The sequence below is a fragment of the Elephantulus edwardii genome, unplaced genomic scaffold (assembly GCF_000299155.1).
Source record: "Elephantulus edwardii isolate Elephantulus edwardi_28Jun2011 unplaced genomic scaffold, EleEdw1.0 scaffold00018, whole genome shotgun sequence".
In the NCBI taxonomy this organism is placed as follows: Eukaryota; Metazoa; Chordata; class Mammalia; order Macroscelidea; family Macroscelididae; genus Elephantulus; species Elephantulus edwardii.
Genome location: NW_006399768.1, coordinates 24,608,759 through 24,624,993, shown reverse-complemented (window position 1 = coordinate 24,624,993; position 16,235 = coordinate 24,608,759). Strand labels below are relative to the sequence as shown.

General features: G+C 40.2%; 1 protein-coding gene across 1 annotated transcript in view; it reads left to right on the top strand.

Moving 5' to 3' along the window:
- Window positions 1–12,527: 12,527 nt before the first annotated feature.
- The window catches only part of LRP2BP (LRP2 binding protein), a 36,189-nt gene continuing 32,481 nt past the window's right edge, over window positions 12,528–16,235 (top strand). Inside the window, exons 1-2 of the mRNA XM_006882243.1 lie at window positions 12,528–12,645; window positions 14,046–14,053. Of these exons, the coding sequence (XP_006882305.1) occupies window positions 12,540–12,645; window positions 14,046–14,053 (114 nt within the window). The 5' untranslated portion in view covers window positions 12,528–12,539. The remainder of the gene's footprint in view (window positions 12,646–14,045; window positions 14,054–16,235) is intronic.

Sequence of the window (16,235 nt, the reverse complement as noted above, 5' to 3'; positions counted from 1 at the left end):
CCTAGAGGAATGTCTGAACAAAAACAATGAAAGACAGGCCTGAGGGCCGCTGATTAAAAATCACCCACCTTTGGCTTGGTAGCATCGCTTTCTGTCCACTGGGCCAGCTGATCTCTCTATGTTGATGTTATTAAGTGCCCTCAAGTCGCAGGTGACTGACTCATAGCGACCCTATGAAGGAGAGTCCTCGACGCTTGGGTGCCTTTCATCCTCTCTCCAGGTTCATAGGGTTTCTGGAGGCAAGCTATTATGGAAGTGGATGCCACTCCTTCCAAGCTTGTTTTAATCTGGGAACTCCACCCCACTCTCTGTCCACATTTGGTAACCGACCATTAATGCATTTGACACATCAGTGAGCCCAAATGCTGGCAAATTCCTTTCCCCAGACCCCCAGTTCCTCTGGCATGTCCCTGCCTACCCCAACGTGGGGCCAAAAGAACACCACACAACAAGTGCCCTCAGCCCTCAAAACTGCCGTGCCTCAAGAAGCCAGAGTCTGGATTCAGCTGCTTTTTTATCATAGGCTCTGTTATATCCCACCTTCCAAAATGAATTCTCAAATACAACCTTTTCTGGTTTTATGGTAAAACCATGCGGGTAGAATAAACTAGTCTGGGCAATGAGTCCCTGTATTGAAATAGAGGTTCAAATACACAGCTGGGTTTCTTACTTAGGGAAATGTTAATATTTAGTTTATAGGGCTGCTCTGAGACTATAGTTGTTGTTTGTTATTAAGTGCCATCGAGTCACTTGCAACTCATAGTCACCCTATGTACAACAGCGCTAAATCCTGCTCTGCCCCTTGCCGATCTCACTGGCTCTGACATGCCTATCCCCATAACCCCAGTGACAGAACCAATCCATTTCATCGAGGGTCTTCCTCTCCTGCGCTGTCCCTCCACCTTCCCAAGCATGATGTCCCACTCCAAGCACTGGTCCCTCCTTGCAACATGCCCAAAGTATGTCAGATGAAGCTTCAGAGTCCTTGCCTCCAAGGAGCAGCCTGGCTCCACCTTCTTCAGGACTGACTTGTTTATTCTCCTAGCAGTCCAAGGTACATTCAGTACTCTTCTCCAGCACCAAAGCTCAAAGGCATCAACTCTCCTTCTGTCATCCCTAGTCATTGTCCAGCTCTCTGAAGCATAGCAAGCATAGCAAGTAATCGCAAAGACCATGGCCTGTATCAAGCACACCTTAGTCTCCAAACTGACATCGTTGCTCCTCAGTATCTTGGCGAGGTCTCTGACAGCAGACTTTCCCATTGCAATTCATATTTTAATTTCCTGGCTGCTGGTACCAAGAGTGTTGATTATAGAGCCAAGCAAACTGAAGCCTCAATCTCTTCTCCATCCATCATGATGCTGCCAATCGGCCCAGTGGTGAGAATCTTTGTTTTCTTTACATTGAGCTTCAATCCATATTGAAGGCTGCAGTCCTTGACCTTCTGCAGCACGCGCTTCAGGTCCTCCTCAGTTTCATCAAGCAGAATTGCGAGGTTGTTGTTAGGTGCCCTCAATTATAATTCATAGCGACCCTGTGAACCATGAATGTAAACTTTGCTCTATCCTGTGCTATCTTCATCATCGCTGATATTATTAAGTTGCTGTGTGAATCCATCTGGTTGGAGGTCTTCTGCTCTATCTTTGACCCTTCACTTTTTCCAACACTATGGCAAGGTCTAGCCCTCCTGACAACATGCCCAAAGTACATGAGACAAAGTTTATGCTCTGAATCTGGGAAGCACAGAAAAGAAGGAAACTCATTTTGGAAAGCTTGCAAATAAATGAAGAGACTCAGGCCATAGGCATTTTATGATTCAAGGAGCTCTTTCTGGCAGGTTAAGATGACTGTACCTGTGAGTGACTAGAGAGAAAAAAATAGGAATTTCCCTCTTGGATCTGTCTTTATATTATTTAAGTTGAGTCATCCCTTTTTCTAAAACTTTAGAATCAGATTACCTGATTTCAAATTATAGCCTCTCATCCATTTCAACGTCCAGAAAACAAAATTTCTCACCACTCACCAACAGGCAACATCGTGATACATGGAAAAAAAGATTGAAACTGCCAGCGACTTCATCTTACTTGAATCCATAAACAACGCCCTTGACACCAGCAGTCAGGAGATCAGGAGACATATTACACCGAGAAAGACTACACTCAGGGACCTCTCCAAATTACAGAAGAACAATGATGTCAGTTTGAGGACTAAGGAGTGCCTGATTCAGACCATGGTATTTTTAATTGCTTGGTTTGCATCTGAGAGCTGGACAATGATTAAGGATGAAGGATTGATGCCTTAGAGCTCTGGAACTGGAGAAGAGTACTGAATACCCTATGGACTGCCAAAAAACCCCAAATAGATATGTCTCGGAGAAGGTGTAGCCAGCGTGCTCCTTGGTGAGGCAAAGGTGATAAAGCTTCATCTCACATACTTTCGGCATGTTGTTATGATAGGCTATTTCTTGAAGGACATGATGCTTGGAAAAGTGGAGGGTCAGCAAAAGAGAGGAAAGCTCTTAATCAGATGGATTGGCACAATGACTACAGCATAGGGCTCAAGTACATCAGATTGTGAGCCTGGCATAGGATAGGACATTTGTTCATACGGTCTCTATGGGTCATACTCAACTCGAAGGCACCTAACTACCTGTCTAATCTCTTGACTCTCATTCCCTTACTGGTTTAGATGATTCTACCTAGAAACTATTGTTTGTTGACATCAAATCATAGCTGACCCTCCAGGAGGTTTTCTGAGGTTATAAATTGCACAGACAGAGATTGCTCATCTTTCTCCTGCAGATTAGCTAGTGAATTCAAACCTTCTTCTGCCTTTGTGTTGGCAGCACAACTCTACACACTAGGCCACCAGAGTTCCCTAGCTAAAATCTAGAGTTCATCATAAATCTGTTTTTTTCCTAAAATCTTCGTAGGAGCCCAGAAGGTGTGGTTCCTGGGGGGTTGCCCTACAAATCCAAAGACTTGAACCTCTGTCTTGAAGAGAGATGTTCAAATCCATCAGTGGCTCTGCGTGCAGGAGAAAGATAGGCAATCTGCTCCCGTACAATTTACAGCCTCAGAAAATTTGCCAGAGGGTCAGCTCTGAATGGGTTCTAATACTAGTGCAGTGAGTTTTTACTTCAAAAAATCTTCAGTAGATGTATCTGCTATATACTGATAAGTTTGAGAATGGGACTGAAAAATAGATCTATTTATTAAGCTTTCAGAGGACAAGTGATTATTTCCATTTTAATTTTGATTATAGTATTTGTTTGCTTTGTAATAAGAGCCATAAGTGATTTTGTGATATTGAAGTTATATTATTGCATTTATGCATCGACTCAAGGAGTCAGTATAGTTTTCATTTGTCTGGATTGTAGTTGTTATTGGTTTTGTTAGGTGGAATCTAGTTCATTCTGACTAAAAGAAATCTTGGGTGTAACAGTTAAAGTGCTTCCCTTTCCTGAGCCAGCCCAATTGTTGCTGTGTTTAAGCCCATTTTTTAACGTAGCCCATTGAAGGAAGTAGCTCCTGGTTCCTTCCCAGTCACATTTTAAGTGCCCTGTAGCCTGCAGGTCTCATACTCTGGCATTTTATCAGATAATAGATATTCTGCTGCTACATGTGGCAGCAGGATTGGAGGAAAATGCTTGCAACCTAGCTTAAGCAGATGACACAATGTTACTTACAAAAGGTGAAGAAGACTTGGAATACTTGCTGCATAAGATCAAAGACTACAGCCTTCAATATGGATCAATATTATTAAAACAAAATTTCTCACCTCTATATACCAAGAGGCAACACCATGATAGATGAAAGAAAGATTGAAGTTGACATAACAATTTCATTTTACCTGGATCTACAACCCCACACATGATAGCAGCAGTCAATAAATCAAAAGATGTGTTGCACGGGGCAAATCAACTGTCAAGGACCTCTTTAAAGTGCTCAAGAGCAAAGATATCAGTTTAAAAACTAAGACTATGACTGATTCAAGTCAGGTGTTTTCAGTTGCTTCATATGCCACTGAAAGTTGAACAGTGAGTAAGGCAGATTGAAGAAGCAATGTCTTGGATTGTGGTAGTGGTGAAGAGTATTGAATATACATGAACTGCCAAAAGAACAAAAATACCTGCCGTGGAAGAAGAGCGGTCAGGGTGCTCCTCGGAGGCAAGTATGGTGAAACTTAGTCTCACATATTCTGAGTATGTTGTCAGGAAACACCAGTCCTTGGAAAAAAAAGACATCATATTTGAAAACTAGGGGGTTTTTGAAAGAGAGACAAGCCCTTAATGAGATGGCTTGATACAGCAACTACAACACTGGCCTTGAGCATGCCATAGTGGAGTGCAGGTTTTCATTACATTGTTACAGGGTCACTGAGTTTTAGTTGGCTCAGGGATACCCAACAACAACAATTATCTTTACATTTTCACTGGTGATTTTTTTTTCTCAAAAGTATATAGCCAGGTCCTTCTTGCTAACATGTCTTAGTCTGGAAATGCTGGTGAAACCAGTCAGCCATGAGTGTGATTGTGCTAGTATTTGAAAGACTGGTGGTATAGTTTCTAGCATCATGGCAACAAATAAGTCACACCATGCTGGCAGTATACTGGAACATAAGTGTGTTTGAGTTCATGAATGCACACACACACACACACGAACATATATAGAATCATGTTTTGTATTTATTATACTTAAATACTAAACTATTAGCTAAACTTTTTTTAATAAAGGACTCATTGTAAAGATATTGTTGTCAGAAATCTATGAGAGAAACCATACATGTTACCAATTTCTCCTTTCTCCTACTTATATTAGTACAAAATCAAGCAGATAGTAATATTCAGGACTGCCTAAATGATAAAACATATAGTCTCACTTACTTTGGGCATGTTACTAGGAGAAACTATTCCTTGGAGAGGCACAACATGATTGGAAGACAAGAGGGTCAGCAAAAGAGAGGAAGACCCTCTTGACACAGTGACTGCAGCACTGGGCTCCAGTGTGTCAGAGATGGTGAGGATGGACCAGGGTAGGGCAGAGTTGAGATCTGTTGTTCATAGGGTCACTATGAGTTATACTCAATTCGACAGCATCTAACAACAACCAAAAGTGTCACTAGAGGCTATCTTAGAAACATATATATTGTAGTTAGCAAAAGTAATGAGATACTTGTGTAGTGATTTTGCCCTTCTTCCTACATTTTTATTCTTTAAGACATAAATCTGTTCAGCATGCGTTAAATCCAATAATTACTTTTTTACTCTCTGATACATTTCACTAGAGCATAAATTTAACCAGAATGGGGGAGGGAGGATGCCTATGGAAAGTAATTTTGATTTTTTCCCCCCTCCCTAATCCTGTAAAACTAAAAAACTCACTCATGTTGAAAGATAAACTCCACATTACTGCATTTATATAGAAACATATTTTAATTTAAAGCCTAGAAAAGTAATAGCGGAATATACACCTATTAAAGAAGCATATATGGAATTGTCAAAATTTTTTATCATAGAAAGTGGAAACTCACTTTTTTTATAATAACTCAAATTTGTAAAAATTTGATTAATATCCTACTTACATTAATATTATACTTAAGAGGAGGAAAACTATACATAAAATTTTGACCTTATAAAGTATTAAACAAATTATTTAAACAAACCCAATAACAGTACAATATTATAGAAATTCAATGTAAAGCACATGTCTAGTATTCTAAATTTTTATGCATTTTAACCTGTATAAGATTTATAATAAAACTATTGAGAATCTCAAGCTTTTGATAGTTTTCAACATTGCCTAAGAAATTAAATTGTTTCAGTTTTTATTATAAGGATCTCTGGTAGCCTGGTAGGTAAAAGAGTTGCACTGGCAACCCAAAGGCAGGCGGTTACAATCAACCAACTGCACCACCAAAGCTTCTGTAATTCCACTATCCAACACAATTGCTTTGATATATTCATACCTATGATCTTTCCTCCTTTGTTAATTTTACATAGTAAGAGCCATAACCTATGTCCATGTTTCTAGGTCTACACTGCTCCGAGCTCAGCTCAGAGTCCTTCATAACATTCGTACCTGAGTCCTTCACCACTACCAAGTAGAACTAGGTATTCCAAAGCTACCAAGCTTCTACTGACTTCTAAGACTCCCAAGGGTTCAGAATTTTGATGGAAAAGGAGCGCAGCCTCCCAGGTCCAGAGCCATACCGCCATCCATCTCTTTTTACCAAGGGTGCTGGCCAGAAGGAATGAGAATCCAGCTCATACAGGGACCAAAAGACCATCTAACTGTTCAAAGCACATAAATGGCCAGGAATCCACTGTCATTTCTAAACAGGTTGTCCCCAAGACATAAAGCCAGGGTGGGCTCTGTATACCAGGCATTTTCCCAGGACTTATCTCTTTTCTCATATCCCATTATTTTCTGGATTTCCTTCTGATGCCTGAAACACTTATTCCTTACTTTTTAAAATGTTTGTTGTTGTTGTTGTTTTGTGCTATGAACCCTGCCTTATCTTGAACCAATTTCACTGTCTCAAATACACCTGTCCTTGTTACCACAGTCACTATGTCAATCCATCTCATATTGGGTGTCCTTCTCATGAATTGACTCTCTACCCTTCCAAGAATGATGTCCTTTTATAAGGTCTAGTCCCTATTGGCAATATGCCCAAAGTATGTGAGACAAAGCATCATAATCCTAGCTTCCAAGGAGCAACTTAGTTTCACCCTCTCCAGGACAAACCTGCTTGTTCTCTTGGCAGTCCATCATATGTTCAATGCTCTTCTCCAGCCACACAGTTCAGAAGCGTTGATGATGCTTCTTCTCTCATTCTTAGTCATTGGCCAGCTCTCTGATGCACAGACCATGGCCTGGATAGGTGTATCTTAGTCTCCAAACTGACATCATTGCTCATAGAGGTCAGCAGATTTTAATAATTCAATTTGGTGGTTTTGTTGGGTTTTTTTTATATTTCATGACTGCTGGTGTCAAGAGTGTTGAATGTGAAAAAAGTAAGCTTAAATTGTTAACAAGAATCTTTGGGTTTTTGTTGCTGATCTACAATCCATATTGAAGATTTCAGTCCTTGACCTGCTGCAGCAAACACTTCAGGTCTTCCTCAGTTTTGGCAAGTAAGAAAATGCTATGAGGAAGTTCTACTCTGTAACCCCCTGAAGTCACCATGAGTCTGAATCAGCTTAGTGGCATTTGACAAAAAGAAACAAGAAACAGCTTGTGGGTAGTGTTATAGAGCCCTAGTAGTACTGTGTGTTAAGCATTGAGCTGTCAATAGAAAGGTCGTCTGCTCAAATGCCCCAGCCACTTCATGGGAGGAAGAGACGAGAGTCTGCGTTCATGAAAATGTATAGCTTTGCAAACATTAAAGAGCGGTTCTAGTTTACCTTCTGTAGGGTCACGAGGAGTCTGAATTGCCTCGATTGCAAGGGGTTTGCAGTTTCATTTGTGGGGAGGATAGGATATACATTGGCCTGGGTCTGTCTCTAAGAAGAATGGAACTAAGTATCTCCTTGAGAACGTATGTCTCGCTGGGGACAATGCTCCAGAAGGGAGAAGGTGTGAAGTATTTTCAGGCAACATTCCCCTCAGAGGATCTAGAAAGGAACCTAGGGCTCCCACTTACTGTCACTTTAAATCATGGATCTTAAGATTTTATATCACAAATTCCTGTGTTTATTATTATGTGTCATTGAGTCAGAACTAATTCATAGTTGACCCTCAGTCAAGTTTTTGGAGGCTGTAAATCACACAGGAAGAGATTGCCTATCCCATGGAGCAACTAGTGAATTCAAACCTCTTCCTTTGGATTGGCACCTCAACTCTTTATCCAGTAGGCCACTAGTGCTCCCTAATTAATGTATACAACACAATACCTATTATACAATTTTCTAAATCTACAATGTTAAATGAATAGTTGTCAAGTTTCCAACAATTTTATATCTAATCCCTAAATTTGGCAGGGGGTGGGGGGGAAGCCCCACTCATACCCTTTTAATTCAATCATCTCTTCATTCTTACCTTCTCAAATAAGTGGAATAGTACAAGAGATTTAACACATTAAATATCAAACATTGAATACCAGAAGAGTTATAAAATGACATTGTCAGTGTTGTTGTGTACAATCAAGTTGGCACCAACTCAATAGCTGAGCCTCCTGCAGATTTTCAGAGGCAGTTAATCGCATGAGAGAAAATTGCCCATCCTCTTCCCTTGGAGAGGCTGGTAGATGGAGAAAAGATTGAGACTGTCAACAACTTCATCTTACTTGGGTCCACAATCAACACCCTTGGTAACAGCAGTTAGGAGATTAGAAATATTGCACTGAGAATGTCTGCAGTTAGGGACCTCTCCAAATTATTGAGGAGTAATGATGTCAGTTTGAGGACTAAGGTTTGTCTGATTCAGTCTATGGTCTTTCCAATCTCTTGCTATGCATCTGAGAGCTAGACAGTGAATAGGATGACAGAAGAAGAATTGATGCCTTTGAGGTCTGGTGTTGGAGAAGAGTACTGAACATCCCATGGATTGCCAAAAGAACAAACAAAATGTCTAGGAAATAGTGCAGCCAGAGTGCTCTTTGGAGGCAAAAAGATAAGGCTTTTCTTCACATACTTGAAGCACATACTTTGGGCATGTTGCTAGGAAGAGCTATTCTTGAAGAGGACATGATGCTCAGAAGGGCAGAGAGCGAAAGACCCTCAACCACGTGGATTGACACTGTGACTGCTGCAGTAGGTTCCAGTGTGACAGGAAGTGTGATAATGGAACAGGATAGGAAAGGGTTCCTATTTGCTGTTCATAGGGTTGCTATGGGTCTTACTAGACTCAACGGCACCTAACAACAGTAACGACACCATAATCATGCATCAACAGAGAACTGTCAGAAATTCAGGCTGGATTTAGAAATCACAGCACAAGAGATATCAGTTTTGTTGTCAGATAGATTTTGGCTGAAGGTGGGGAATACCAGAAGCATGCCTAGCTGTGTTTTATTGTCTACCCAAAGGCTTTTGCCTATGTGGATATAATAAATTATGACTAATATTGAGAGGCATGAGAATCCCAGTACATTTAATAATTTTCATGCAAAGGTATAGTTAGATCATGAAGCTATTATATGAAAAGAACAAAGGAATATGACATGGTTTAAAATCAGGAAAAGTGTGCTTCAAGGCAGTATCCTTTCTTCATAAATATTCCATCTTTATGCAGAACAAACAATTAGGCAAGTGGGATGGTATGACTACTAATGTGGCACCAGAGGAAAAGCCATCAATAACCTGTGTCACACAGATGACACAATCTTGCTTGCTGAAAATGAGGCTTGTTGCAAGAGAATCAAAGACTACAGCCTTCAGTATGAGTACATCTCAACATCAAGAAATTAAAATCCTCACCACCAGACCAGTTAGTAACATCATGATAGATGAGGAAGAGATAGAAATTATCAATTATTTTTTTATTGCTTGCATCCACAATCTACGTTGTTGGCACCAGCAGCCAGGAAATCAAAAGATGTACTTCAATATACTTCAAAGTCTTCTCTGAAGCACCTTTCTAAAGTACTGAAAAGTAATGCTGTTCATTTGTACCTCATCCAAACCATAGTTTTTCTCAATTATTTGTTATGCAGCTGAAAGCTAGACAATTAATAAAGATAACTGAAGAACGAATCAAGGCTTTTGAGTTACGTGTTAGAGAAGAGTGCTGACTATCCCATGGACTGCCAAAAGGACAAATAAATATGCCTCAGAATAGGTGCTGTCAGGGTGCTTATTGAAGGCAAAGATAGTGAAGCTTCATGTCACACACTTTGGGCATGTTGTTAGGATGGTCCAGTCCTTGGACAAAGAAATCATGCTTTGAAAGATGGAGAGATACTAAAAGAGAGGAAGACCCTCGACAAGACGAATGGACACAGTGACTTTAATGGCGGGCTGAAGTCTATCAGAATTGGTCAGGATGGCACAGGATAGGGCAGGGTTCAGGTTCATTGTTCATAGTGTCACGTGGAGTCATCTTCCTGTTATTATTCTGTGCTGTCAAGTCAGAACTGATCCATAGCTGACCTTCTAACAGGTTTTCAGAGGCTGTAAATTGCCTAAGAGGAGATTTCCCATCCCATGGAGCAGCTAGTGGATTTGAACTAGGTGCCTTCGGGATTGCAGCACAGCTTCTTACCACTAGGCCATGAGGCCTATGACTGTTGATAGGTCATCACGAAGTAGTAGGGCTTCTAGTCCGGGTTTCTTTACTCCATAAATAGCTCACCATATAAATTTAGACAAACTGTTTACCTTCTCTTATCCTTGGCATTCTTGTCTGTCAGATGAAAGGTAGAGATTCAGCGATCAAAGTTCTTGGACTAGCATGTAAGGGTAGATTACTGTGTATGTGAGTATATCACCATGAGTCAAATATGAGTTATAATCCACCCAAGAGACTTAACAATGACATCAACATTCATACAAAAGCTTTACAGTAAATAAGGAAGAAAAAAAGAATGAATGCCTTCGAACTATGCAGTTTGTGAAGAATATTGAATATATTCTAGATTGCCAGAAAATGAACACACTTTTCTGGAGAGTTTTTTTTTTTCCCCTCTAGAATTTTTCTAGAGAATGGTCCTTGGATCATGAGACTTCATTTCATTCCCTTTGAACACATTTCAGGGGGAATTAGTCCCCAGAGAAGAGACATCACACTTGGTAGAGGTATTGACAAAGAGGAAGGCCCTCAATGAAATAGACCAGCACAGAGTGCTGAAACACAGCAATGACTTAAGAACAGCACAGGCTGTTAGCAGCTTATAGGCTTGCTAGTATTTGGAACTGTTTAATAAGCATCTAATAACATGAAGCTCAAATTACTATACAAAGTTGCTGTTGTTAAGTGCCATCAAGTCATAGACGACTCATAGTGACCCTATGAACAAAAGACCTGAACCCTTGTATAACTTTCATCTTTTCTCCACGTTCATATAAAAAGTAAAAAAATAAAAATAAAATCACTATCCAAACTAAAAATTAAGACATTAACTCCTAAGAAAATTAAATAACTGCTCCAAAATCACATAAACAATATTTAACATATCAAATTATCTCCTTTTCCTGGATCCCATTTTATTTAACGAATCAATTTTTTTTCCTAAAGTAATATCATATAATTGTATGAACGCTGCCTTCCAATCATAGAAATGGTGTCTTGAATTGTTCTCTTGACCACCAATCTGGAATCTTACCTAGAAGTGTGTTCCTGATTGGTTAAAGTACTCTGTAAGAGTAGAATGCCAAGGAGTAAACCAAACAAAAGCCATAGCAACAACTGAGTTTGCTGTCTCACTAGACCAACTGGTTAGCTAGACCAAGTGGGCTCCTTCATCCCAGGTAAGGTGGCCTCTCATGGCTCTGATTAGTCCTTCAGTTATGAGCCATCTGATAGCAGAGCAAGCCAATGTAGATGGGAAGAAAAAACTCAACTGAACAAAATGAAGTATATTTCCAGGTAAAATAGACAAGTGCTGTAACTTGGAATTAATTCATCTGATGAGTTTCATTACAGGCAACAAGAAGATATTGATGCAAAAGGATCATCCCTACAGGTAGTGTCACCCACGACACACACAAGTGGCAACTGTTAAGGGTGACATTACCCAATGCAGCATGTGTGCTCAGTCAGAGAGGACTTGGAAACAAATCTCAGCGCTAATCTCATGCTATAGAAACAGACACAGAGGAAGGCCATATATATCTCTAAGGTTTGCTGCTGTTGTGTGTCATCAAGTAGCTGACCCTCCACTGGGTTTTCAGAGACAGTTAATCTCACAGGAGAAAATTGCTCATCCTTCTCCCGCAGATCAACTGGCTGCCTCAAATGCCTTTGGGATTGTAATGCAGCTTCTTACCACTAGGCCACCAGAGCTCCTGTCTCTTAGGTATGTTGTTATTGTTGTTATGAGCCATCCACTCGCCTGCAACTCATTGCGACCCTATGTACAACAGCCCTTGTCTCCAAAGAGCAGCCTGGTCTCACCCTCTCTAGGACAAACCTGTTTGTTCTCTTAGCAGTCCATAATATATTCCATACTCTTCTCCAGCACCACAGCTCAAAGGCATCAATTCCCTGCCATGCCTAGTCATTGTCCAGCTTTTTGATGCATAGCAAGTAACGGCAAAGACTGTGGCCTGGTTCAGGCGCACCTTAGTATGCAGACTGATTTCTGACAGCAGACTTTCCCAATGCAATTTGTCTTTTCATTTCCTGGCTGCTGGTACCAAGAGTGTTGTTTGGAAAGCCACACAAACTGAAGCTGTTAACTATTTCAATAGATACAGGAAATACTATTTGGAACCAAAACTAGCTCAAGGTCTTAACCTTAGTAGAAGCTGGGGAGTATGCTTTTTATAATGAATGCCAAGTTTGATTGGAGTTATTCTTTGCACTTTTCTGGAGGAAGATATTTCTAACAATCTTATGTTTTATTCTTGTTGACAGGCTACACATTGTGGAGACAGGATGAAGTTGACAAGTGAAAAGTTGCCCATGAACCCCATTTATTCATCACTTATAGCCCAGTATGTGGCTAAGAGCCCAAAACTTTTGTGGAGAAAGGAAAACACCGGTACTTTACTCTGCCTTTGGAAAATATTTTCACTAGAATATAATTATATATATTAGAGCAAATAGGAATACAAAAATGGGAATTTAGTGAGATGATGTAAATAAAGTTGGACTTAGAAGATTAGTAAGAAGAAATTCTGGGTTGAGGACATAGTGTGAGTAAAAAAGACATGGAAACAAGATAAAGTTTAATAAGATAAATAGGCAACTGTTGTTAAAAGCAGTGATTAATTTTTTTATCAGTTTCAGCTTTCCCCTCATAGTATCTATGACATTACATAGATAAGAGAGGACCCTCTTATCTGTAGAGAGACCTCAAAGTTAAATCCTGACCGTGATTTTAGGTTTAGCACCTAAGGAAAGAAAATCCAAGTGTCTTTGTATTAAAGATAACAATGCCATGTCTACTTTTCCCGTGTGTTCTTATTGAGTGCCATTGAGTCAGAACCAACCCATAGTTGACCATCCAGCGGGTTTTCAGTTGTTGTTGTTGTTATGTACCGTCGAGTCGCTTGTAACTCTTAGCGACCCTAGGTACAACAGCCCTAAACTCTGCTCTGTCCTGTGCCAATCACACTGTCTCTGACACTCCCATCCCGATTACCCCAGTCACTGAATCAATCCACCTCATAGAGGGTCTTCCCTCCTGAGCTGTCCCTCCACCCTACCAAGCATGATGTCCCTCTCTAAGGACCGGTCTCTCCTTACAACATGTCCAAAGTTAGACGGAGTCTCAGAATCCTTTCCTCCAAGGAGCTGCCCGGTTTAACCCTTTCCAGGATGAATCTGTTTGTTTTCCTAGCAGTCCATGGTACCCTCAATACTCTTCTTCAGCACCATAGCTCAAAGACATCAATTCTCCGTCTATCCTCCCTAGTCATTGTCCAACTCTCTGATGCATAACAAGTGATTGCAAAGACCATGGCCTGTATCAGATGCACCTTAGTCTCCAAAGAGACACCACTGCTCTTCAGTACTTTGGAGAGGTCCCTAACAGCAGACTTTGCTATGGAAATACGTCTTTTAATTTCCTGGCTACTGGTGCCAAGGGTGTTGACTGTGGAGCCATCCAAACTAAAGCTGTGAACAATCTCAAGGGTTTTCAGAGGTAGTTCAATTGATCAAATGGTTTAAAGACCATGGCCTGGATCAGGCACACCTTATTCTCTAGACAAACATTGTTGCCCTTCAGCACTCTGGAGATATCCCTGACCACGCATTTTAATAATGCAATTCATCTTTGTTATTTTCTGATTGCTGGTGCCAAGAGTGTTGATTGTGGACCCGAGCAAGCTAAAATTGTTAACTATTTCAAACTCTCCTCCACCTAATATAGTACTGCCAATTGGCCCAGTAGTGTGACTCTGTTTTCTTGATTTTGAGCTTCAATCCATATTGAAGACTACACAGTACTTCAGGCCCTCTTCAGTTTTAGCAATCAAGGCTATGTCATCTGTATAACACAGGTTGTTGATGAGTGTTCCTCCAATCCTCATGCCACATTCCTCCTCATAAAGTGCAGCCTCCCTGATGATCTGTTCTGCATACAGATTGAAAAGTTAGGAGACAGGACACATCTCTGATGCACTCGTTTCCTGATTTTGAACCACACAGTGTTTCCCTGCTTGGTACTGACTTCCGTTTCCTGGTCCAAATACAAGTTTCTCATAAGCACAATCAGGTGTTCTGGGATTCCCATTCTTCTCAGACACTGTTTGATGTGATCCATACAGTCAAGTGTCTTTGCAGAGTCAATGAACCACAGATAGAAATTTCTCTGGCCCTCTCTGTGTTTGGCGAAGACCATCTGACATTGGCTGTGATGTCCCAGTGCCATGGCCTCGTCTAAACCCCACTTGTATTTCTGGTTGTTCTATGTCAGTGTACTGTTACAGTCATTTTTGGATGATCTTCAGGATTTTGCTTGTATGTGATATTGTTCAATAATTTCCACCCCTGTCAGATTACGTTTTTTAGGAATGGGAATAAAAATTAATTTCTTCCAGTCATTTGGCCAGGTGGTTGTCCTCCACATTTCTTGGCACAACCTGGTGAGCATGCCCAGGGCAGCATCTGTTTTTGGAAATATATCAGTTGGTATTTCATCCATTCCTGGGGTCTTGTTTTTTGCCAATTCTCTCAGAGAAGTTTGAACTTCCTTCTAATCATCACCATTGTCTCTTGAATATAAATTATTTCATGAAATTTTTCTGTGTCAGCCAATTCTTTTTTGGTATAGTGACTCTGTGTACTCCTTCTATCTTCCTCTGATGCTTTCTAGATCATTCAATATTCTGCCCATATTTGTTCTTCAGTTTCTTCAGTTTTAAAAATGCCCAGTGAGTTTGACTCTTTTGCTTTTCCAACTCCAGCTCTTTGTACGTTTCATTATAATACTTTGCTTTGTCTTCTTGCACTGCCTTTTGAAATCTTCTGTAGGGAGCACAAAATATTTAATTAGTAAAAAAAAATATTTAATTAGTGTTAAACAGAAGGCAGAGAAAACTTCACATGTGACAACTAAGGCTCTACTGGGGAATTGTCACAGACTGTCTTCCTAAACACAATTTTAAGGAGACAAAAATTTTTATTTAGTGAATTGCTATAACATTTCATACCATATCGAAGGACAATCAAGACAAATGCTAAAGTGTTAAATTACAATATTAAGTTACCAATGAAAATCACAAAAAACATATACAAAAACAGTTTAATACTTATGAACTCTTTCTTCGAGAGGGAAGCTGGCCAGTCAGGGTTTGTTTGGGGTTTTGGGGTGGTATTTTTTTTAGGAATTGTTTTTAATTTTCACTTCAATTTTCAAGTTGCCTAAGCCATCCAATCAGAAACTTACTTCCTACAGCTAGGAAAACAGGTACTTAGGCTTTGCATCCTACAAATTGCAAACTGACTGGTTAGTAACCGTAAAGCTTTTTGCATGTCGGCTGCAGCATTTCATTGGAGATGGTCACCACTGCAGGAAGTTTTGGGGTGTGGTCTGCAGGGAGTGCTGCCTCTCCAACTGTTCTAATCCATCACTAGCTCCACTGGAGAATGATGGGCAATCTCTTCCCCTGTGATGTGCGGCCCGGAAAATCTGCTGGAAGGTCAACTATGAGTCGCTTCTGAATCAACAGGAAAGAGTTTGTGGTTTTTACCTCATTTGGAGGTAGTTCTAATGAAATCTTATTGTTCAGGTTCCTGCCTGACAGTGAATATGGTTACTTGGAAAATGAATTGGCAAACATTTCTTGACTGTACAAGGCAAGGTGATAGGAACTGTGAAGAATCTAAAACATAAGAAGTTACTCATATTCTCAAGAGATTTACATTTTAATTTGAGGAAAGAATAATATGTATTCATGGTGACACCTAATAGCACAAGGATCATATGGGAAGTGCAGATAATATGTGTTCTGGGAAGGGGGAAGAGAGAGAACACTGTAATTTAATGAGATGGTTTAAATTAGGTTGGATTTTGAAGATTAGTTGGAAGACATTCTGGGTTTAGGATGTAATGTGAGCAAAAAAAAAAAGACATGGAGACAAGATAAATTCAGAAAAGACAAAAGGTAAATGCACTTGAAGTAA